General features: G+C 39.3%; 1 protein-coding gene across 1 annotated transcript; it reads left to right on the plus strand.

Annotated features, from left to right (window-relative positions):
- Window positions 1-803: 803 nt before the first annotated feature.
- On the plus strand, window positions 804-21,946 carry MPP4 (membrane palmitoylated protein 4). Its single transcript, XM_040602712.1, has 21 exons — window positions 804-914; window positions 3,001-3,122; window positions 4,062-4,139; window positions 4,852-4,932; window positions 5,489-5,620; window positions 5,750-5,831; window positions 6,980-7,065; window positions 7,826-7,897; window positions 8,349-8,545; window positions 9,709-9,773; window positions 10,503-10,520; window positions 11,574-11,612; window positions 12,364-12,384; window positions 13,686-13,700; window positions 15,174-15,215; window positions 16,044-16,214; window positions 17,104-17,184; window positions 18,133-18,226; window positions 19,034-19,142; window positions 20,459-20,593; window positions 21,490-21,946. Exons 1-21 carry the CDS (start codon window positions 881-883, stop codon window positions 21,679-21,681), a joined length of 1,866 nt encoding a protein of 621 aa, XP_040458646.1. The 5' UTR covers window positions 804-880; the 3' UTR covers window positions 21,682-21,946.
- The last annotated feature ends 752 nt before the right edge of the window (window positions 21,947-22,698 follow it).

Genomic DNA, 22,698 nt, shown 5'->3' on the forward strand with positions numbered 1-22,698 from the left:
AAAAATTCTTGTTTTAAAAGTTAAAGAAAAAATATGGTAGTATATGCTGCTTCTTATAATGAAAGCTGATAGAGGAGGGGATTTTTTTAGATCAGCAAACTTGGACTCTGTCTCTAAAAGCAGCAACCAATTATAAATTGTCAGAAAGAGATGATGATACTGGTAAGGTAAGCTGTGGGTTTTTTTGAGGGGGTTGGCTTTTTAAAATTTTAATTCACATTGAGGAAATACGGGAAAATAATGAAATCCATGTGGAACAAATCCTTCAAGGACCTTAAATTCTAACAGTGATAGAAACAGGGATCCCTTTTTTGCAAAATCATGTCTTTGCTCCTTGAAAATTCAGTATGAAATCCAGAGCCCTTCATTTTAATACTGTGTCAATAACAAGAGGAATTAAATGTAGTATATTCTTGAATATTATTATTTTCCAAGCTATATTGGTATAAAAAAAGCTTTAAAAGTCTGCAAAAAAATACAACTTTCCATAGTAGTGCACTTAAAAAGATGAGGAACAGAAGATGTACCAAATAGCTTCTTATTTTAGATGGCTTAATGAAGCAAGCCAGTGACAATTCCATGAAGGAGAAATAAAATGTCATATTGCAGTTGAGGTTTGTCTGTCTGCATTTTGGATGCTGGTGGGTAACTGAATTTATAGGTGGGACTAATGTATTTAATTTATGCTTCCAACCTGTTGTACACTTAAATATGAATGGTTGCCCCCTTTTTTTAAAATTCTGCTTTCTTATCAATCTAAAATACCTGACAGTACTCTGTGTACTTTTTTTCCCCTAGTTCAACATCTCTCTGTGAAATGTACTTGGTGTGAATGCAGTGCTCAAAGAAGTGAGTGGAATATCCTTGAGTAAAGGAAAAGATGGAAGTGCCAACAGTCCACAGTCAAGATAATGGTACTCATAACTTTTGCATCTCTTTTTCAAAGAGCAAGAAAACTGACAAAAAGTTTTTATTCCTTGGTCTGTAACTCTTCTTCCATTGAGTCATGAAAGAGATGAACATGTCTAGACGTATTACTACTTAATAATTGGAATGATTCTTGAGTTTTAATGGTGGTATGCAGTTAATTTCAGGAGTGTCAGAAGAGAATAGCTGACGTTTGTTTCTGGCTTATAAAGTCAAGAGTCTCTACAGCTGTATCAAGAATGACTGATAATTGCAAGAGGTTTTTTTTTTTGTTTAAAGAAATTACTCTCTGTAGTTTGAAGGTTTGTGCTTCTGTATGGAACATCTTGGTCATTCTGAGCCCAGTTTGATGTAGGGATAGCATTCTGGGAGATAATTAGTACAGTCATCTCAGGAAGAGGCAACCAGTAATGAGGAAAAGATCTTAAAAAGCATCTCCACCACAGGTGATGTTCTGTTAAGCACTAGGAAGTTCCTGTAGAAGAGAATCCTTTTAAGAAAACTGCATTTTGGCAGGTTTCTCTGTGGGGGGCTCACAGTCAGGGTTCACAGAGTTCATAATTTTTGTAAGTGCTTAAGTGTCTGCTTTGCAGAGACAGATGATTCCTTTGATAATGAGGTACATTTCCAGGCTTTTCCAGTTTGGATATTCAGTAATTCTGGCTGATGATTGAGGCAAAAGTCCCCATCTGCAGAAACTTAGCAGGCAAGTACTTGTATAAATTCACACATAAGGAACATACCTCAGTAAAACTAAAGCTGAAGATAGATCTCACACAGGTGTGAGTAACATTGAGGTCTAGAGCCAGTGCAGGAAACAATTAGCTGTCAATGGCTTCTGTAAAAATTGTGCTCAGGAGAGAAATAAGTAAAGAAGGGCTTCCATGTTCCGGTTAGTTGTGACTGGATGATAGCAGCTGATGGTGTCTGCAGTAGAGAGTACTCAGCTGTTCTGGGTGTGCTGTATGAGCTTTAGTTTTAAGAAATTACTATTTTGATTTTGGCTGATAAAGCTCCTGGTGTCTTGGTTTTATTTCAACATTTTTCTTGTATTACAATATTACTCATTGAAACATGCCAAGTTTAATGTTCTAAGCAAATAAATATGAAGAAGAGACTCCTGTTACAGTTGTATTGTATGATTACTTTGGCACGAAAAAGCAAAGATACAGCTTGTGCTTACCAAAATACACAAGAGTTGAGAGCTTACTTTCCTCTGACATGCAGTGGGAGTCGGGCATCCAGCCCTTATGGTCCTTCTAAGAACCTTTATAACTTAATAAATCCAATTCCTAACATTTGGTGTGGTGTTGTATTAGTGCTGTTACAAACATTGTTTCTCAAAGTGTCACATATCAGAAATGTTGTCATTTCTGAGGTAAAATTAAATTTCATGCACTCACAAAAAGCCCGTTTGTATCTAGGCCTGACTGTGTAACGTCCTATCTGTTCATCACCTCTTAATTTCTGCTTCCTTGAGATTTTAAAAAGGCACTGGATTTTTTTGGTTTTCCTCTGTACTAGAGTAGTGTTCTAGCAGATCAAGCGTTGCTTCTAATAGTAAGAGCGGTTCTTCCACTTTCCTGGGACAACAGTATGTATTTGGCAGGAACCTGCATTCATTAATGATATTTTCCAAAATGTGTGCACCTCGAGAGTGGAAAAAAACAGATGGTCCCTGGCCCAAAGAGTGGGTCATCCAAAATAAAAGCCTATAAACATAAAAAATTGCCTTGTTCATTTTACCTGTTCTCAGTAGGAGGTACAAGCTTGAACCCAGACTGATATGCCTCAGATTCCCAGCATGTTGGGGGTTTTTTCCCCCTCTCACAGGTCACTTGAAATTGTTAGTATTGACCTAACCCTGCTGGTTAGTAACATAATAAAATAAAACATAAAAAAATAAAACAGAGTTGATTGCAGGAAACAAGCGAAGCAGACAGGAATTGAGTGCATTTCTTGAAAGTACAAACTGAGGAAAGATGCTTTTCGAAGGCCTGGGTCATTGTTTGGCTTTGGTTGGGCTTCTCTTTGTACTGAAGTGTCTTGCGCTTTTCTGTTTCTTGGGCTCAGGTATATCTCATGTTCTGACTCTAGTGCTACAAGAACTGAGTTTGCTCTGTAAAAGAGATGTCAATGGCATTGGCATGTTATATGACCTGCTCAGATCTCGCTGGCTGCAAGCACTTTTAAAGGTAAAGAAATTGAGCCGTGTAGGCAAAGGGCTTCTTGAGAGCAGTCTCTCGGGGATAGCTACTTTATTTTGCCATACCAGGACAATAAATGCTTGTTTAGACTTAAGTGTTTGATAGTCCTAATGTTGGTCCTAACATCAGCAGTCAAAGTGAACAAAACCACTTGTGCTTTAAAGAAGAAAAATATATTCTCTTTCATAATGTCCTAGATGTTAAAGCTCTTCTAATTTACATGTCCCTATTAAGGCCAGGGGGATGGAGGTGTAGGCTGAGCACAGCACTGCTCAGCTGTCTGTTCTATTCTTAAATCTCTGTATGGCTATGCATCCCACTTCTGGGCATGGATGCTTGTGAAATTATGTTTTTCTGGTTTTGCCCACACTGATTTGATGTGTAGTTGAAGATTTTATGTTGCTACAGAACAGTTTTGGCTGGTGTTTCTCTCTTGAGTAGAGATATCTCTGAGACAAATTCTGCTTTTCCTCTAACAAGGATTTTTAAAGATCTTTAAATTTTAAAGAAGAAAAACTTGCTGTGGATAAGAATGTCCATAAGGCCATTTAAAACACAGCAATTTATTTTGTTTTAAGTTATATTTAAATTGTTAATCATGTTTGCAACTAGAGGGAGGAAACAAGCAAGCTACGAGTCAGAGAATTGATGCTGTCGGGCTGTTGTCCTGTGTAATCAGCTTTTCCTATTAGAAGATTCAAAATTGCAGTGTAACTGGCTAGCTGGATGATAATGTGGAAAGACAATGAATACAGACGCGGTTCCACATGCATTAGACATTAAGGATTGGGACTGTGAACTCTTTGGTTCTAGTTGGACTGAGAAATTCCTAGAACTACGGTAGTGCCCACTGTGTTATGTGTGTGTCTATATAGCCATGTGCACAGATCATCATTGCGTTGTCTTGTCTGTCACGGCTTTCCCTAGATTTATGAGTGCCTCCAACACTATCTTGGGAAAAGACCAGTTCCTGTCACGCCGCAGGCACACGTGTTGAATCGTGAGGTAAGGTTGTGTATGTAGTGTGTTGCATTACTTACTCGTGCCAAATTAGTTGATTTAGCCGCAGGTAACAGTGCTGTGGTGTTTGTGTCTCAGGTCTGAGTACATTATAAACATTTGAAACGTTCTGTCCTCTCCCACATGGTCAAGCTACTTGCTAACTCCTACTGTGTTGTGGGGTGGGTGGGGGGTGGGAGGCGTGTACAGCTGTGGTCACTAGACTGCATGAGCCCTAGCCAGTGTAACAAATGCATAAATTCTTTCTTCTAACCACTGGCCGTATGTGTGTCTTCCCATGTAACTGGGTCATTCAGCATTATGGCTACAATCAAGCAGTCTGACATGAGGATTTTGAAAAGCTTTTTGTTTTTTTCTGATTTTTCGTATCGTAATAGCAGATTCGTTCTTCAATTTCTGAATTAGTGGGAGAGTTAATGACTTAAGTGGAGAAACTGACAGTAGTGATGAAATTGGTTGAGGCATAGGAGAAAAAATAGAGCACACGGCACTGTGCCTGAATGGAATTAAGCCTGGCTGAGTGTTGTTCAGCTGTGGTCATATCGTCCATTCTAAAGTAAATTGTATGGATATGCTCGGAGTCATATAACATGGCGGCCTTAACACTCTCACCATACAATGTTCCTCAAAATTCAACTTACAGCTGTCTACATGAATTGTTCTCCAAAACCAGTGCTTTCTCTCGTATGTTTATCAGGTGGTAGAGTTACTGCGTGAAGCCCCTCAGTCCGGAGAGATCAAAGAGCTAAGACGCCTACTGCGTGCTCCACACTTAAAGGCAAGTCCTGTATAAGGAAATAAAGAGTTGCTGATAGAGCTGTCTGCAGTGGGGGTGGAAGCAGATGGCCGGCTGTTCAAGAGAATTGGCAAAGGAGCCAGAAGGGACATAGTTTCCTAGTGATGAACTAACCTCGTTGTGAAATCAGATGTGGGCTGTGTGTCTGAAGTACCTGCAGTGGGCCGTGTTTTAAGGGCTGTGTTTGAGAGACATTTCTTAGAAAGTCACATTCTGAGCAGTTGATGCAGTTACGTAAAACCAAATCTTCCTTGTAACTGCAAAACCTGCTTTCTTTACCCTAAAGCTCTAAATAAAAATGTTTCATCTTTTTTAAGTTTTCCAGAAAAAGCATAGAGAGGAACTGTTCTTAAAACTTTATTTCACATTTTGCATTTCCAAGTGGGAGGAAGAAAATTTCAATGTGTGAAAGGGATCTGTGTTCACATAGGACATTACTTGCTGGTTTCTGTTTTCTGACCAGTCACTGTTTAAAGCTGCACTCCTGTATGATCTTTGCTTATGCGTTGGTTTGCTGGCTTGTTTATGTTTGTAACAGGCCTTGCTATCTGCTCATGATACTGTGGCCCAGAAAGATTTTGAACCAACCCTTCCGCCACTGCCAGACAACATACCTGAAAATGAGGAAGCGATGAGGATTGTCTGCTTAGTGAAAAACAACCAGCCTCTGGTGAGGGAGCGTTTTCTGTTGAAAAGGCTGCGTCTTTCAAGGCCTTTCTGTTATTGCCAAGAGCAGATGTGAAAGGAAACTTCCTGGCATTCTTCATTGATCACTGTGTTTTTTGTTTTTATTTGCCAGGGTGCCACCATTAAACGCCATGAGATAACAGGTGACATAACAGTTGCCCGTGTGATCCATGGTGGGCTAGCAGACAGAAGTGGTATGTGTAATCTGAAATAGTGATGCCAAAAAATTGAACTTGAAATAAGAGGTTTGAACTAAGATCGTAGCTTAGCTTCTACAAGTAGTTTTCCATTATAGAGCAAGAAGATTTGTATGTTAGACAGCGCCATAAATAGTGATACGCTGCAGTGACTTTGATTCTGGTTTCATCAATGTTCATATGGATGTGCTATGTCTGAGACAGAGTTGAGGTACAAATCTAGTTTTCATTGTGCATTCTTGGTACCAATACTTGACTAAATCTCTCATGAGATTGACCAGGAATATCCCAGATTGCAGTGTAGTATGAATACCAGCAGCTCATTCCCTGATGGAGAAATGGAAAATATCAGTAGTCCTTGATTCTATAAGGGGGTTTAAGGGATATGTAGTAATACTTCTTGGCACTAGTCAACTAAACACTTTGGTAGCTTTAGTTGCCAAGAAATCTTCCAAGGAGTTTCCTTGGAAATGTCACTATTTTGTCATCCTAGAATTGAACATGTTCCACATTCCTTCAGATATGTAATGTAACTAAAATGTAAAACGTCAGAAGTAAAATTGAACTGTAGTCATTATAAAATAGTTTTCTGGTCTTTGTGTAGAGAAGAAAACCAAAACTGTAGACAACAGCTGATGAAGTTTCTAGTCTGATTAATGTTTCATTTGCGCTGAAGGAAAATGTAAAATTAAACAATACTGTGAAGATCTTGTAAATGACAGAGGAGTCCCAAGGCATCCCGCTGCACCTGAATTTTTAAGGGTCTGATTCCAAGTCTCATGGTCTATTAGTATAACAGCTTTAGCTAGAACAGGTTCAGAAATTACTTTGAGAAATGGAATTAAAATGTTTCTTCTACTTTTCAAGTAGATCATCAATAGATTGTAAGCATGTTATATGGGGGAGGTGGGAGACAATAAGAAAACTGAAGCTTGCAAGCTTCTTGTGACCTGCAAAAGTCTGCAGTCCTATCCAGGGGCAAGATAGCCTGAATCCAAAATGCCTTCCTGCATACCTGGTGTATGGAAACTTTTAATGCTGACTTCCAAACCTGTGGTATATCTGTGTCCCTGCCTCTCCTACCAGAGGTAATCCATGCTGTGATAAAACTGCCGCTGCTGCTTTCATCTTTGTGTTCACTGTAGGGTTGCTGTATGCTGGAGACAAACTGGTGGAAGTAAATGGAGTTCCTGTTGAGGGACTTGAGCCTGAGCAAGTTATTAATATTCTGGTACTGAATCTTTTTTTCTACTTTGTACCTTAAGAGTAACTGTAGACAGTTTCTTTCTCACACATGGAAGCTCCACTCAGTTACTATTCCACATGAAAGTAGTGGAACGGTGCTGTTCTAGTAAGAGTCCATGTTACAAAATGTGCTGAAGCAGAGTGAGCGAGCTTGTAAGCTACATACCTCACTTTGCAAAACAGGGCAGCGGTCATTGCTGTTCTCAGAATTCTCAGGAAGAAATCTGTTGAGCTGGCCCTATTACTTGTCAGTTTGCCCACAATCTTTGTGTTCTTCACTGCAAAGCCAGTCAGTAAGGTATCACTATATGTAATCACTATCAAGTCTTTCTGTGTTTTATTCCTGTGGTTGTACTGTTTCTAAGTACAGGAGATACAAATGCTATTGGAATGCTTGATTCTTAAATATTTTTTTTTCCTCTCCCTTTATATCACTGTCTAACCAGATCCTGCTGCCAATTTAAATTACATTTCAGTAGACAAGTTTGGTATAAATTAATGTTGGAATTATATGTAATAAAACATGGATTTAATTTAATTAGAAATATTTAGCAAGACTTCAAAGTTTCATTCTTGAGTTTCCTTTTGAAAAAAAAAAGTTTTGTCACACTGACTCTGCCTAAATTCTGTTTCTCCTATAGATATTACAGTAACTTTAAAGCCATGTTGTGTTAAGTTTGTGATGCCAATGTTTGTTTATTTCTGTTGAATATCAGTCATATTTTAATCCTTTTCTAACCATTTAGGCCCTGTCTCAGGGGACAATTATCTTCAAATTAATTCCAGTTTCTGATCGGCCTGTCAGCAACCAAACAACAGTAAGAGGCATTCTTTTTCCCAGATTGTTACTGCGAACAGTTACCCCGATAATGTCTAACAGTGTGGTACAAAGCAATAGTGTTGCTTAGAAGTTTATTGCCATCCTTGAGGTGTTACTTGCCTTTATTGCTACTTCTCAGCTGACATCAATGTGCTGTTGCTGAAGCAGTAAAACAGCAAGCTGGAATGTAGCTGTGTTAAAGGTAACGAAGACATTTTCAGAGTGATCTACACGTTGAAGGTTGATTGTTTTCACAATGTAGGATCTGATTTTTTTTTTTCTCCCTTAGTGAACAGATAGGGTCTGGGATTTGATCTGTTTTTTAAAACTTGACTTCATTATGAATTAACTTAAGTAGCAGCAATATCTGGCCATGTGATTATAAAGCTCATGTTGTATTTGTTCTGAACGTGGCTTCCACTGAACTCTTTGTCTATTTTCTTTGCCAGGTCTATGTGCGAGCCATGGCAGATTACTGGCCCTTGCAAGATCCTGCCATACCATGTGCTGATGCAGGCTTGGCTTTTAAGAAGGGTGAAATACTCCAGGTTGTGGACCAGAACGATGCTCTCTGGTGGCAGGCCAGGAAAGTTTCAGATCTCAGTGCCTGTGCTGGACTCATACCCTCGAATCATCTTCTTAAAAGGTAAAAAGCTATCATTTTTCTGATTTCCAGTTAAAAAAATTAGGCAGTTTTTCAGACTTTGCTATTTAAAATTTTCGTAAGTTGTATAGTAGTATGATTCAGTGACCTCTGACAAATACCTATCTTCTTTCCATTTTTCAACTTTTTGCTCCCCTTCCATTAATAATACCTGTGTGAGAACAAGCTCTTGAAAGCACCTATGTATCATCTTAAATTAAGAAGTTTGCAGCAGTTGCCTAGTCTCAACACTATTTACTAAAGCATCTAGTGGGATGTAGCAGCTGAAAGATGGGTGGAAATTAAGGACCCCAACTATTTAGGAGTCATCTATCATTAAAAAAAAAAGCAGAGGTGGGGGCGATGACATGGGGGGTGGGTTAACAAACTTATAGTATAAGAGCATAGCTGTATCAAGAAACAGTATTTTTTTAAAGATGTCCTGTGAAGCATGAGTGACTTCTTCATCTTAGGTCAAAACAGAGTAGACCAGATTAAAAGATAGGAGAGTGAAAAAAACCCCACCAAAACAAAAAACAGGCTCAGGGAAGAACAGGGTTCCCTTGACTATTATTTTCTGCATAAATAGGCCGTTATTTTTATACTACATGCTTTCAGAACCAGAGTACTCAAACTGCTGTGACACACCTTTCAGTTTGATCCTCTAACCATGTGTCCCGTCTGTGTTACCCTCAGGAAAACATAAGGCCATGCAATTGTAGATGATAAGGTTTGATTTGTCCTACGTGTAAACCTAGCTGTGGTTTGTGTAATGAAAGTTGAAATCAAACTAGGTTGTGATTGAGGCTGCGAGCAGGAGGTGCTGTGTAGTATCAGAGGCAGTAGTACTACTGCCCATAACAGTAGCACACTCTTCTACTTCCAGGAGTTTATACTAGTATGGCTTACCTTCTGTCCTTATATATAAACTCAAAATACTCTATAAATACTTCTGGGCTGCTGATTTGGAAATTGTTTTTAAATAGTTCTGATAGCACATCAGCTTTCTTTCAGGACTTTTCAGTGGGCTAAAACATGGTGAATGTTTCCGTTCTTGGTGTCTTCTGTCAGCTCAGTACTGATTGATGTGCGAGCAGTGAATCTGAGCGTAATGTGCTTGTGGACTGTTCTGTTTCTTTAATTGTGATAAATCTATTTCTGTGTAGGAAGCAGCGAGAATTCTGGTGGTCTCAGCCTTTCCAGCCCCATCTCTGTCTGAAATCATCCATGTGTGAGTGAAAAGTTACTTGAATGGTAGAGTAGGAAAGAATGAAATAGAAGCTCATATGATTTGGTTTAATTCAAAGATGTTGTGCCTGGAGCCATATTGTAGCGGCACAAGTGTGTTCCCCAGGAAACCAAGGTAGTTGTACTTGAATACTGATGGTGGAGGCTGTTGTCTCCGGTGTACTTGGGATCTGACTGTGAGAGAAGCTGTGATTTCAGCTCCTTCTGAAGTCTGTAAGATCTAGGAGCTCTCTAGAAGAATTGGGTGTGAATAAGTCTTGAGGTGACAACTGTACTATCCCTGGCTTTCCAGGGACACAGCTAACAGTTCTGCACTGGAAGGTGCTGTGTGATATATTTAGAATGTTTCTTTGTCATCAAAACTATTAAGAGAAAGATAGAACTCTTTTCCTTGAGGTGTAAGTTATGCTGCACAGGAGTTTATTCATGGTGACAATCCAGAAACATTATCCGCTGCCAGCTATAACTTTCTGTAAATACGTAATTTTTCCCAGACAAAGAATGTTCTTCCTCTTTTCTCTGTCACCATTTTCTTCTATGGTTCTTTATACTAGTAAAACATTAAATTTTTTTTGGTGATAACTCCCAGATGGAGTGTGTTTCATTGCCTAAGATTCCTCTTGCACTGATTGCTTTGTTCGTTAGAGCTGGGGCTCTCTTTCATCCTAATTTTATTGCATTTTACCTGCTTCAATGGATATGCTGTGGGCAGTAAGCACTGTGGAAGAAGGTAGGAGATTGTATCTGGACATTACATTCCTGTCCCTGGAATCAATATAGCATATAGTTTTACAGGCTTTTTAAAAAGTTGTCAGAAATGAGGCAGTTTAGTAAATACATGCAATAGAAACCCAAGTTCTTGGCATTTTGTGTGCTTAGCATAATTGAAATCAAGCCTTTTTTTCACTTGAAATAGTAGAAGCTTACATTGTCTTAAAGTGGAAACTTAAGCTATGTATTATCTGGTAGGGAACTGACAGTTTGGATGTATTGCTTTTGAGGAAGGAAAGACTAAATTTCCTCTTTCTCTTTTCCTCTCACTCTTTCTCTTTCATCTTCAGCAGCTGACCTGAGCAGCTCTGACAGAGTATTTCTTTAAAAGATACATATGGGCAAAATATGGCTGACATGCTCTGGTAATTTCCCTGTAACTGGAAAATAGTTCCTGCAAGGCCTATCTGAAGGGGCGTGCAGGAACAGAATGCACCAGCAGTGCAGATTGTGAGCCCAGGGGATTGGCCAAGCTGCAAGGTCACATTTCAGGGACATGAATTGATGTGGTCTGGGGATGGAGAGGGAGCTGAATCAATCTTTTTCTCTACTTCCTTGTAAAAATAATAATAAAATCAACCAGACAAAACATTTCCCTCGAGTGAAGCATATTGGAAAGATAGATGCTTTTAAAAGCTTCAGGAGAGAAGGGAGTGAGTGGAAAATAACGTATTTATTAAGTATTACCATGACATAATATAATCTACAGGATAAACAGAGCAACAGCCACGTTAAACCTTTTATTATTTCAAAAGGAGAACTCAAGTTAGACACGTTTGCCTCTACCACAAGCCCTTCAGAGCACTAGTTTAAGAAGAGCCTTTTGCTCACTAAAGACTTAGTAAGTTGGAGTTAACAGTTAAAATCTTTAAAGATGTCTGAGGCTGATCTGAGCTTCAAATATTTTCCTTCTGATGTCCGAGTTCAGTATTGTAAGGTCTGTAAGGTTTTGACTTCCCCAGTATTTTTTCTGATTGAGATGATTTTTTTTTTCCCTTGTGTTGATCTGTAGAGGATGACATACAGATTGATGAGAAGTGTGTGGAAACAGGTAACAATTCACTTGAGATTGTTGTTTGCTTCGAGGTAGTAGCTAGTTAAAGCCTCATTTTGTTTCCCAGGTTAAAACACTCATTCTCCTAGTGAACTTAATAATAGAAAATTCTATTTTTCATACCCTGGAAACCTCCTGTATCATATATTAGTATAATAAAATGAGCTGTTTGCAGTGTTAGTGTACAGTGCTTATAGTGAAGTGCTGTGCCAAAAAGAGGGACCACCCCAAAAATATCTGCCTGAATGTGATCCATCCGCTTTGATTCAGGTTTTGGACTGTGGCTGTAATATTACCATAGTTTTGGTCTACCATAGATTTAATGCCACAGATGATTGTAGTCTTGAAGAACCCACACAATTAATTGTCAAGAAACTGATCTCAGGAGAATATGTTTTTAAGCACTGAGCAATAGGTTTTTACATGTAAACAGTATGTGTGAAGACTGTTAGCTTGACTTGCTCCCTAAAGCAGCACAGCTCGTTCTTCCTTTTCCCAAGGTAAATCAAAAAACTCTCATGGAGGGATGAGATCCTGTAGGACTGGGTGGAGAGAGACCAGACAATTAATTCAAGTGTGGCGAGCTGTATTTTGCCACCTCGGTGTAGAGGGAAGTGGGGAAAGTATGTGTGAGACAGACTGATAGGAGCTGACAAATTGATTTCTGATTCTGAAATTCTATAGGAGGAAAGGAATTAAATTTTGAATTTATTTTAATATCTTTGCTATCTGGATTGTGAAAAAAAAGATGAAGAAACATTTGAGTCTGGTAAGTTTTTTCTGAACTAACTCGAAGTTCTTTGCTGTTGTTCTGCTGCAGGAAGTGTGTCCAGAAACAAGCAAGTGTCTTAAAAGCAAGCAGGTGACAAAACCCAGAATGCTATTTTATCTTTAGAAGCCATTCTGGCTTGAAAAGCCATTATGTAAACCCCTGTTCCCTTAAGTCTTCCTCTCGCTCTCTGATTGCCTTAGTAGTAAGGGTTTTGTCCTGTTATCCAAGTGTGTTCTTCTCGTGCATCAGTACCAGATCTGTTTAGCAAATCCTAATCAGTTATACCCGTGCAAGCTGTGACAGCAGGGGCTCCATTGATGTCAGCAGATAATTGGATTACCTTAGAGTCATGGAGGCCTAAATCCCCAGTGTCTGCAGCAGTTGGTGTGGTAGAGATGTTCTGGATTCCTGGTTGTGTGTATGGTTGGCATACAGGAAAGAAAAATGCTTTTATAAAATGAGTTATTTATGTATAGAACGTACACTCAATCGGTGCTTTTTTTTAACCAGGCTGGTTTTGAGGATTGTGGGTGGGTGATTTTGGTTTTGGGATCTTTTTTTTCTTCTTTGTTTGTTTTTAGGGAACAGCTACCTGTTTAGATAATATTCAGAATCCTGAAAAACTTGAATCTTCTAAACCAAATAATTTTTCCATTAAAACAAACCTACTGCTGCTAAACTTTGTTTCAGATACTTAGTCATCTTGTGGAGAAAATGGCATTCCACCTTACAATTGCCCTTTTCCACAAGGTTCCTCCTTGCCAGTTGGATCTTCTCTGCTTAATCACAGGTGGTTTGTTCTCTTCCACCTCTCGAGCAGTGCCCAAAGCTTTTAAGACAGAACCAGCAGGTCTACAGGGCAGTCTTTGTGTTTTCAGGCTAGGATGTTTCTGATAACTGCACTTGAGGATTACTCTTGCAAATGCTAGTCACTACTCAGTGCTGACTCAGCTCTCTGCTGTATCCAGGCAGTCAGAGGAATAGTGAATATTTGCTATCTTACGTTTTACTTTAACCACTAGTTGAACATCTGTATGATGTATTTTGCAAGTACAATACTGGCATAGATGCTATAGCTGAGTCTCACTCTTTGGGAACTGAGAATTCATGCTTAACAGGCATATTTTAGTTTTAAAGCCTGCAGTACCTGTTCCCTAAATTTCCTAAATGGATTGGACAAAGTTGGTTGTTTTTTTGGTGGTTTGGTTTGGATTTTTTTGTTTGTTTGTTTGCTTTTAAATCTTAGTATAGACTTTTAAAAAATATTGTTTTATTTCTCTCTTTATCTGTATGTGCAGAGGAACTTAAAGAAGGTAATACCAACTTTTTTTCTCGGTCTCCTGTAAGCAGTAATCTATTAGAATTTATCTGTGTTTACTGCATCACCAAGAACTACCACTGCTCTTAGAATACCCAGTAGGTGAATTGCTTGTTCCTGTAGGATTCCAGACTGCACTCCATACTGTAGAACAGAGGCTAGATAAAGCATAAATGCTCAAAAAGATTTGAATGATAGCTCAAAAGACCTGAAGATGGCAATGATACAGGCATAAGTCAGCTGAACAGTACTCAGAACTCTGCCCTGAACCGAGCAGTTTGGTGCCAAGTAGTTTTTTCTACAGTCATAAGGAGTTGTTAGTACACACAGAAATGTAGGAGTAAAACTGTATTTAACAGGTACAAGCACTGAAGAGCATAGATTTGAAAGAAGAGTAACTAAGATGCATCTAACTTTGTTTTGGTACTTGCATAATGATCAAAGAATCTAGTGCTAAAAGACAATAAATTTCATGTTTTGCAAATGAAAATTATGTTCTTGTCTTGGAACAATTACTGCCTTTAAAGGTATGCATATGTATTCTGTGTCTTATTCTTACTGTTAATAAGGCTTAAATAAAGGGAATACACAGCTCCGATAGTTACCTGCATGATTACGGGAAAATTAGGAGTCCTTTTTGAAGAGAAATCTAAACACTGCTGACACAATTATTTTTTTTCTCAGTTGTTTACAAATAACCTTTATAAAAGTTTCTAAACTGTTAGAGCATTAATCTATCGGGAAATAGAGATTTTTGACCCTTATAAGAGAGATTTAATTTGGAAAAAAACATATAGAGATTCAGAAGGCTCACCTGAATGGTTAAGCCTTCACAAGGAACAGCATGAGAATGGGGACAAAAAGAATTGGAGGAAACAGATTAGTCAGGGATGTTGGAGCACAGATATCACTGATCCAAAGACGATTAAAAAGAAAAAATAAAATTGGGTCCTCATTCTGCCTGAAAGATCTGAACAGATGCATACTGCGTTTTCCAAGCATGCTATTGGGCAGAAACTGTGTTATACATTTTTTAGTTCTGATTTTTGAGCTACTGACTTGTTGGTCGTTGTAATGTTGTAACTGAAGAGTTCTTGTTAGCTGGGGTTCACCTGAAAAGCTTAAGTTATTTTTACTGTAAGTATTTCAAAACATCCTCTGGCATCTAGTTATCTTAGGAATGAAACAAATAACATGTTGAGTTTCAAATCTGATTTAGAAAATACAAAGACTTGCTAAGTTTATTTTTTTCTCTTACAGAAATATTGGTCCTCTGAAATGGTCATTGGTCATGTGAAATGTTTGAATGTTTTTGTATCATGGAGTGTTGTACTTTTTTTTAGATGAGGCATGTGTATGTTTACTGAAACACTGTTTTTCATTTGGGTTAAGCAGTAATTGTTAGCCATCTAGCTCTTAGGCTTTCACTGTGCTTTTGTTTCATGAGTATTTGTTCTTTGTATCCTAGAAGAAGAAGAATTTGGTGAATTCGGTCAACGAGTCTTTATTGGTATGCAGTGACTAAAGATAAGTAAGATGGTTGGGGCTTGGTCTAGATTAAGTGCTTGTCTGAAGTTAAATAAAATCCTTTGTTCTTTATTTCACATAAAGACTTACTGAACTGAATGCTACTTATTCTGTTTTCCAAACCTCAGGAAGTCTCTTTCTTCTGCCTAATGTTTGTTCTCTTGATTTAAATCTCCCTTCCTGTTAGGCTTCTGGTGAGACCTGACCACCGCCATTTTAACTTGACTGGCTGTTAAGATTTATTTCACAATTAATTTTACTAGAGAGTAATGTTGTCTGTTGTCCATTGAGAATAATCATGAGGGCTTTCATTAGAAAAGTAGACCTAAGTGAGGTTTTTAGGGCTGGATGGTAAGGTGGAGCAATAAGCCCATTCCTGTCACTAAACCATAGTGGTCTTCAAAATATCTGGGTTTGTTCTGGAGGCTGGAGCAAACGTTCCAGATTTGCTTTAGGAGAGCGAACTACCTAGGAGAGCGTCAAAAAACAGTTGACCTGTTCCCTGGTGATGCTTATGTGGTTAGAAGCTTCTTTGGCTTGTTTTGGGGATCTTTTGGGGGTCTCTAATTCTGGGCTTATCTTCAGGTGACTTTCAGCGAGATTTGGCCTCCTCTTCAGCTCTCTCTTAATGCTCAGAGGTTCTGCCAAGCTGACATACCAAACGCAGCAAAGTCAGTCACTAACTTTCACCCTGCAAAAAGCTCAAATGCCCAGCATGTTGTGTGGCTTAGAAAGAGGCACTTTAGATTAAACAACTAGTTGCCTTCATCTTAGGTGTGTTTTCCAGTACTGATCTCTCTGCCCCTTGCAGCTGGTTTCCGCAGAAGTATGCGCCTGTGTCGCAGGAAATCCCAGGCCAACCAGCAGTCAGGTTACGCTCGGTGCCCCAGCAGCTGTTACAGCGCTCTCGCAGCTCCCTACGAAGAGGTGGTTAGGTACCAGCGGCACCCAGCAGACCGGAACAGACTAATCATACTAGTGGGTAAGAGGTTAACTGCTTTCTCATGTGAATTTCACTATCTGTAACAGAGGGGAGGAAACAGTCAGTGGTGGTCTGACGCACTGAGGTTTCCCCGCTGGCTGCAGGTAGCTCTCAAAGCAGCTTTTCAAGAACGGTTGTCTGTCATTTGACCCCATTACTGGTTTTAAAGTTTCATGTATGTGTCATCGTCTTTGCTTGAGGTAGTGAATGTTTTTTACAAAAAAAAGTCCTTAGAAGAAGCCATAGGGTTATGAATGCTGGTTAATAATGGACTTGATTAGAGAAATGGTTCACTTTCTGTACCAGTCCCAACTGAATATAGTGATGAGAAAACATTTGTAACTTGCTAGAAAACATGTTTACACAGGGGCATTTCTACAGCCAGTATTAAGTGCGTGGGTATGGCAATGGTAAGAAGAATGTTTAAAATTAAACTCCAGGCTAGAAAAATCTCAATAATGGGCAGCAGTGAAAGTTAAAAAGATGCCTTTAGTAATTATAATAATAATCTAGGAAATGTTGTATTAAGTGGGCTGCAGGCTCCCAAGTAGTCTTGAATGATAAAGACTGAAAGGAAGCTGTTGTTCTGCAGTGTTCCATGATCCTGATAAAGCAAACTGGGTAAAGGCAAATCCATTGTCTTAAGTCTGGATGTATTTGATAATGATTTATTTTTCTTTTAAAATGGTATTGCTTAGTTGCCACCTGGGTATGACTATATTGCTGGGAAGTGATTTGTACGCTGAATCAATCAAGATGCTTCAGTCACTCCTGGTACATTTTTTGGTAATTTACGTTTCATCTGTGCATGTGCACTGTTAGGAAGTGAGGAGTGTGTGTGAGCAGAGTGTCTCTGTCAGTAATATTAGTTGCTTTTCCAACTTTTCAGGTCCTGCAGGAGTTGGTGTGAATGAGCTAAGGCGAAGGCTTATCACAAGTAACCCACGAGAGTTTCAAAGTGCCATACCTCGTACGTAATGTTCTTCCTCTTTCACTCACCACCTCCTTCAAATATGACTAGGAAATGTCAAGTACCTCCCTCTTGTGTATTCATATGCTCTTTTCTGTGAGGCTGTTTTTTCAGTCGTATTGCAAGCCAGAATCATCTGCTTTTATAAGTGTTGGTTCAAAATACTATCTTTCTCCTTATTGTGGCAAATCAGCTGATGGTATTTTCAAGTTACAGCTCCTGAGACCCTTAAAGCTTTATGTAGCAGGAAATTATCTGCATGATTTTGTTTAATCTTGCTGTTTTCTTTTCCTAGATTTAAAAATAAGAATGTTTCTTAGGGATATTTTAAGTTTATAGTGTTTTAAGTGATCAGATATGAGAATGAAAGCAACAGAAGCTGATGCTTAATAGGCTTTGCAGCTTTCCTTATTAGCCTTCTAGTGTCAGATGAGACTTACACAGCTTAATTTCTGACGTAATAACTGAAATTGTTTCTACCTGTGCTTATTTGGTTCTTGTGATTTGGATAACCAAATTGGAAATTATGGATCTGAAGCTGGTTGAAAATTCAGGAACTCTTTTCTGCTTAAGATCCCAGATATGGTCAAGGTGCAAGTGTGGGAAAGCTTATGGGATGCTTTTGAATTTGCCTCAGAGGAGTAAAAACAGCTGTGCAATCAGTTTCAAAGCAGTTCCTGACCAGTCGGAGTCACAGGCCACTGTCCTTCCATTCCAAGAAATACAGATGTGCTTTGCTAATTTTCAAGGGCTTGCCACTGGGCAACCAGTAGACAAGGCTTTTGCTCTGGATTAATAAATTGAAACAACTCATTTTATTACTTATTAAAATACCGATGTATAGTCCTTCATGAAAGTTGTCTTATTTTCATTTATAAAATTACAAGAATTAGTGAATTCGGTTGACTGCAGTTGAATTTTTGTGTGTGTATGTATATCTCCTTTCAGACACCACTCGTGTTCAGAAGAGTTATGAAATGAATGGTCGTGAATATCACTATGTATCAAAGGAAACTTTTGAAAACATGGTGTATAGCCACAGGTAAGCAGGAGAGACGAATTACACTTTTGTTACTTAAAACTTAACATGATCCAAGAAAAAAAGACAGTTTTGTAGTTAGGTCCCAATCTGGGCTCTTCCACTCATACTTGGTGTGTTTGGTATGAATTCGGGACAAACTATTTGAGCCCATGGCTTCAAGAACTGTGTTTGTGCAGTTGCAGATAAGATCCTCACCAATTAATCTCAGAATCCTTCTAAAAGTAAGTGAGATCTCTGGTACTGAGCTCATTTGATGTGCTTGTGAGTTATGAGTTTAACTCTCCTGGAAACCGGACTGCTTTCTAAAACAGTGCAGTGAGTCAGACCTGTTCCTGATCTACAACTCCATTGCTGAATCTCTGCACTGATGGCATCAGACAAGTAGCTGAACTGTAAGGGCTAAACTTTCCAAAGTGTCTGTGCACCTCTAAGACAGATGAGCTCAGCACCAGAAGCTACATTCCTTGAGCTGTGCCAAGTGCTTTGAGATCTCCTGATTTATGAAGTTTTTGTACCATTTAAATGGCAGGCATTTTCTCATTAGAATCACAAACTCTAAACACATAACTTATAACAACAAGGCAAGTAAAAAATGCATGCTTTGGGGATGTCGAACTGTCATGGGTTTGATTTTGTGCCCAGTGTAGTGGGGAAGAGCAAAGATGGCAATTGTTCATCAGTGTTCAATATGTTTTACGATCATTCAGCCCTGATCACTGGATTACACTTGAAGATTTCACCCTTAAGTTGAACCTTTTTGAGATTCAGGTGCTCTTTCATTTTCCTTCTTCCTCACCACTGTTACAGGATGCTGGAATATGGGGAATACAAAGGGTACCTGTATGGTACCAGTATTGATGCAGTGCGAACAGTCCTCGATGAAGGGAAGATCTGTGTAATAGATTTAGAACCGCAGGTGAGTTGTAAAGGGACAGGGAATCTAGAATTTGTATCTCCTGGAAGGAAAAATAATTCTCCATATATTCTTGAGCTATTGGAACAATCTTTGCAGTCTTCTGTTGGTTCTTTTTCCTTACTTTTATTACCTCTAACACTTTCAGAACTACTTAACATGCTAATATTTTCAGTTAGACACTATTCACTCTTCACCCCTTTCTATCTTTGTACTGAATTTGTTGATGAAGATAAGGCTGATAAAGGCCTGAGATGGTAAACATATAAAGCTGTGCCCAGCAAAATTACACCAAACTTCTCTGAATTACTTGCGTATTTAGTACATAGATGCTGTTTAGGCTACTGGGTTTCAGCATCTCTTCTTACTGGATGTGAAGAGACACACCATAACTCGACAGCATTTAGAGACTTCCCTCTTAGTGCCAGTGTGGCAGAGCCTTAAGGTAGCAGTGGTTTATGCTGATTAAGGTAGAAGTTAAGTTTCATGACCTATGGGGTGCTACTCAAAATCCAAACCACTATAAAGAGGCAGATTAGGCCACACCTCAGTCTTCATTTTTAGATGTAAAAATGTCCTTGGATCTCTTCTGCTGCACTTCCCCTAACAAAAGGGAGAAGCAGAAAGGGTGTGGAAGTGTAATCCTGCTACTTGAACAGATGTGCCACTCTCAGTTTTTTAGGGTGTGAGTTTAAAGGACAAGTTTTGGGAAGGATATGAAGTAGTGGCACAGAGCTACTCTTCAGTAACTGCTGTGAGGCAGGAAAATAACTGCGGAGTTGCATGCTTTTGTTTTAGATCTGGTGGCTTGCCCAACTTTTCATGCTGTGCCTTTTTTTTTTTCTTCTTTCTAGTTCCCTCCACTGCTCTGCAGTTGTTCAAAAAGGCTTATTAGCATCAGGGAATATTACACAGCACAGATTTCCTAAAACAGGATACTTTCTTCCAGTATGGAGCAGTAAAGGTGTACTTTCTTCCAAGGTAGCTCCCCAGCAGTTAAAAAGAACAGATTTCAGGTTGATCTTTAATGTTGTTGATTGTAGAGATCTGTTAATGACAATGTCCAGTCAGTCAGGGGAGTGGAAAGCATCTCCTAATAAGGTTACCGAGCAGAATGAAGTACCTGGTATGCTACAGTTGCTTAACAATGTCTGGTCCAGGGATTATTAGTGAGGTCATCTTAAAGTAGGTGATCCTGAAAAAAGATTACTGCTAGGTCTGGGGATAACAGCGCATCGTGAACAATTGGCTTTTATGGGAGTGAAACTGGGATGAATACACTTGAAATACTTTAACTTCTTTTTACTCTTAATTTGTAGGGCATACAAGTAGCCCGGACACATGAATTAAAGCCCTACATTATATTCATCAAGCCATCCAGCATAAGCTGTATGAGGCAGACTCGTAAAAATGCCAGGATCTTAACAGATTATTATGTGAACATGAAATTCAAGGTGAGATTTGGGAATAGAAGAGACTCAGTGTATTATTCTGGGGTTCTGTGTTTAAAACATAATGCATTCTACTATGTTACTATGTTAACTCTTAAAAAAAATTATTGTGTCTAAACTGTTGTTGTCTTTTTCTCTTTGGTTTGTTGGGATCCCCCCTGCTCCTCCCTTTGTTTTGAAGCGAAAGGTTTTTAATTTGTACTTTGAGGATTGAGGCATTTTGCTTGAAGGAAAGGCTATTTTGTATATTTTTGTTGTAATTAACTGCTTTGTGCTCCTGGAATGTGCTTCATTCAGTAATTTAACCAAATATTTATTTCATGTAGTTATAAGAATGTATTGTTATTTCAGGTGTGTTTGATGACAGTATCAATATCAATTCTATTATAAATTCTACAGATAAAAAGCAAATCCTGCTTGTAGAAAATGCATATCTTGTATTTACAATGTGTCTAATACACTGTCACAGTTGTTTCCATGCAAATCATAATCAAGTTTAGCATCTTAAAATCTTGGTGACCTCAATCCATAACTGTATATGGAAATGAATGATGATTGCTGTGGCAGAAACAAACATGAACACTGGGGAAAAAAAAACTAAAATGGGGAATGAGAACACAAGCGTTACGGTAGATTTGCCTTCCAGTCCCCAACATCCTCTGCCAGCACTTGTCAGTAGAACAACCTTGTTGCGGCAAATGGAGGATACCGGGACAGGAGGTGCCTCCTTGGGAAGTCAGCTCAGTTCCAGAGGCTTGGGCCTCGCTGAACGGAATGCAGTGTGCTGGCAGGATCTGTTCTCCTCCTGTTCACACGGCCCAAGGTGCTCTGCAGATGCTGTGCAGGTGCGTTTCTCTACACAACACTAAAGGTTTACAGGCTTACTCTGTGTCTCACAGGAAGAAGATTTACAGGAGATGGAAGATTCGGCGAAGAAAATGGAAGCGCAGTTTGGTCAGTTCTTTGATCAGGTGATCGTGAATGACAATTTACAAGAAGCATCAGCGCAGCTGCTTTCTGCAGTCCGTCGTGCACAGGATGAGCCCCAGTGGGTCCCTGCAATATGGATATGCTCAGACACTCAGCCCTAATTCTGAGCAGCAGGCAGCTTCATAAAGATTACAGCTTATGTTTTACTTCAAGAATAATCCTGATGTCAGGATTGCAAGAATTTATCTCTGTATGTGAGGGATTTGCAAGAGGATTAAGAAAGAAGCTGCTACAGGAGAGACAATCATCCTGTGTTCTGTGTAGCTCTTCAGCTTTTTATGTTACAGTTGCATCCACTTTTGTACAAAAAAAGGAAATGCTGTGAGCACTCAATTACAAGAATAAAGAAAAATCTATTTTGTTGCATGTATCTGCATAATTTACTTGTACGTAGCTATGCGAAAGTCCCTTCCCTTCTTTTTTATTATGGGCATTCTGGTACTGCGACAGCTGTGCGCTCCAGAAGCCTTACTGGCAAATGCTATTCAGTCAATATTCAGGCCACAGCATGTTCTTTCAGCATGCTGCCTTTGAGCAAAGGGTGCCGTTTATGGAAGTATTGGTTTGCTGCTTCTCCTGTTTAGCTTTTAAGACAGGGACAGAGTGGTATCACAATCAGAATTACTCTAGAAACCACAGTTGTCCTCACAGTACATCTAGCTTGTCTGTTCTCTTACTCCATCAACTCAGGCATGTAAAAGCTGACAGAACGTGGACTTGCTAAAGACGGAAGCCAGAAGTGCCTTTTCCTCTTGGTTTGCTCTACAGTAGCATGCTCTCCTCATCAAACAGTGCAGTAAAGCAGTTCATTACTCTCTATCTAGCACTGCAGCTGTTGTGCTGCCTGAGGAACACAGTATTCTGTTGGCCTGCCTCACCTGAGGAAAATCAGCAAAAGCAGTTTAAAAAGTCTAGAATGTTGCAGCTACAGGTGTACCTGCTTGTTCTAGAGTCAGGCCCAGTACTCCTTGTTCAGAGGTAGGAGTGGGATGGCTGGAGTCCCGGTGCATCACTGGGCTGGGGTCGGTACGGCGTGGGTGGGGGGGGGGGGGCGAGACTGGTGCTGGCTGGTCCTGCCGCTCTAACTCCTGCCTAGCCAGGCATTTTGTTTTCCTGCC

This window comes from Falco naumanni, chromosome 8, assembly GCF_017639655.2.
Source record: "Falco naumanni isolate bFalNau1 chromosome 8, bFalNau1.pat, whole genome shotgun sequence".
NCBI classification, from domain to species: domain Eukaryota; kingdom Metazoa; phylum Chordata; class Aves; order Falconiformes; family Falconidae; genus Falco; species Falco naumanni.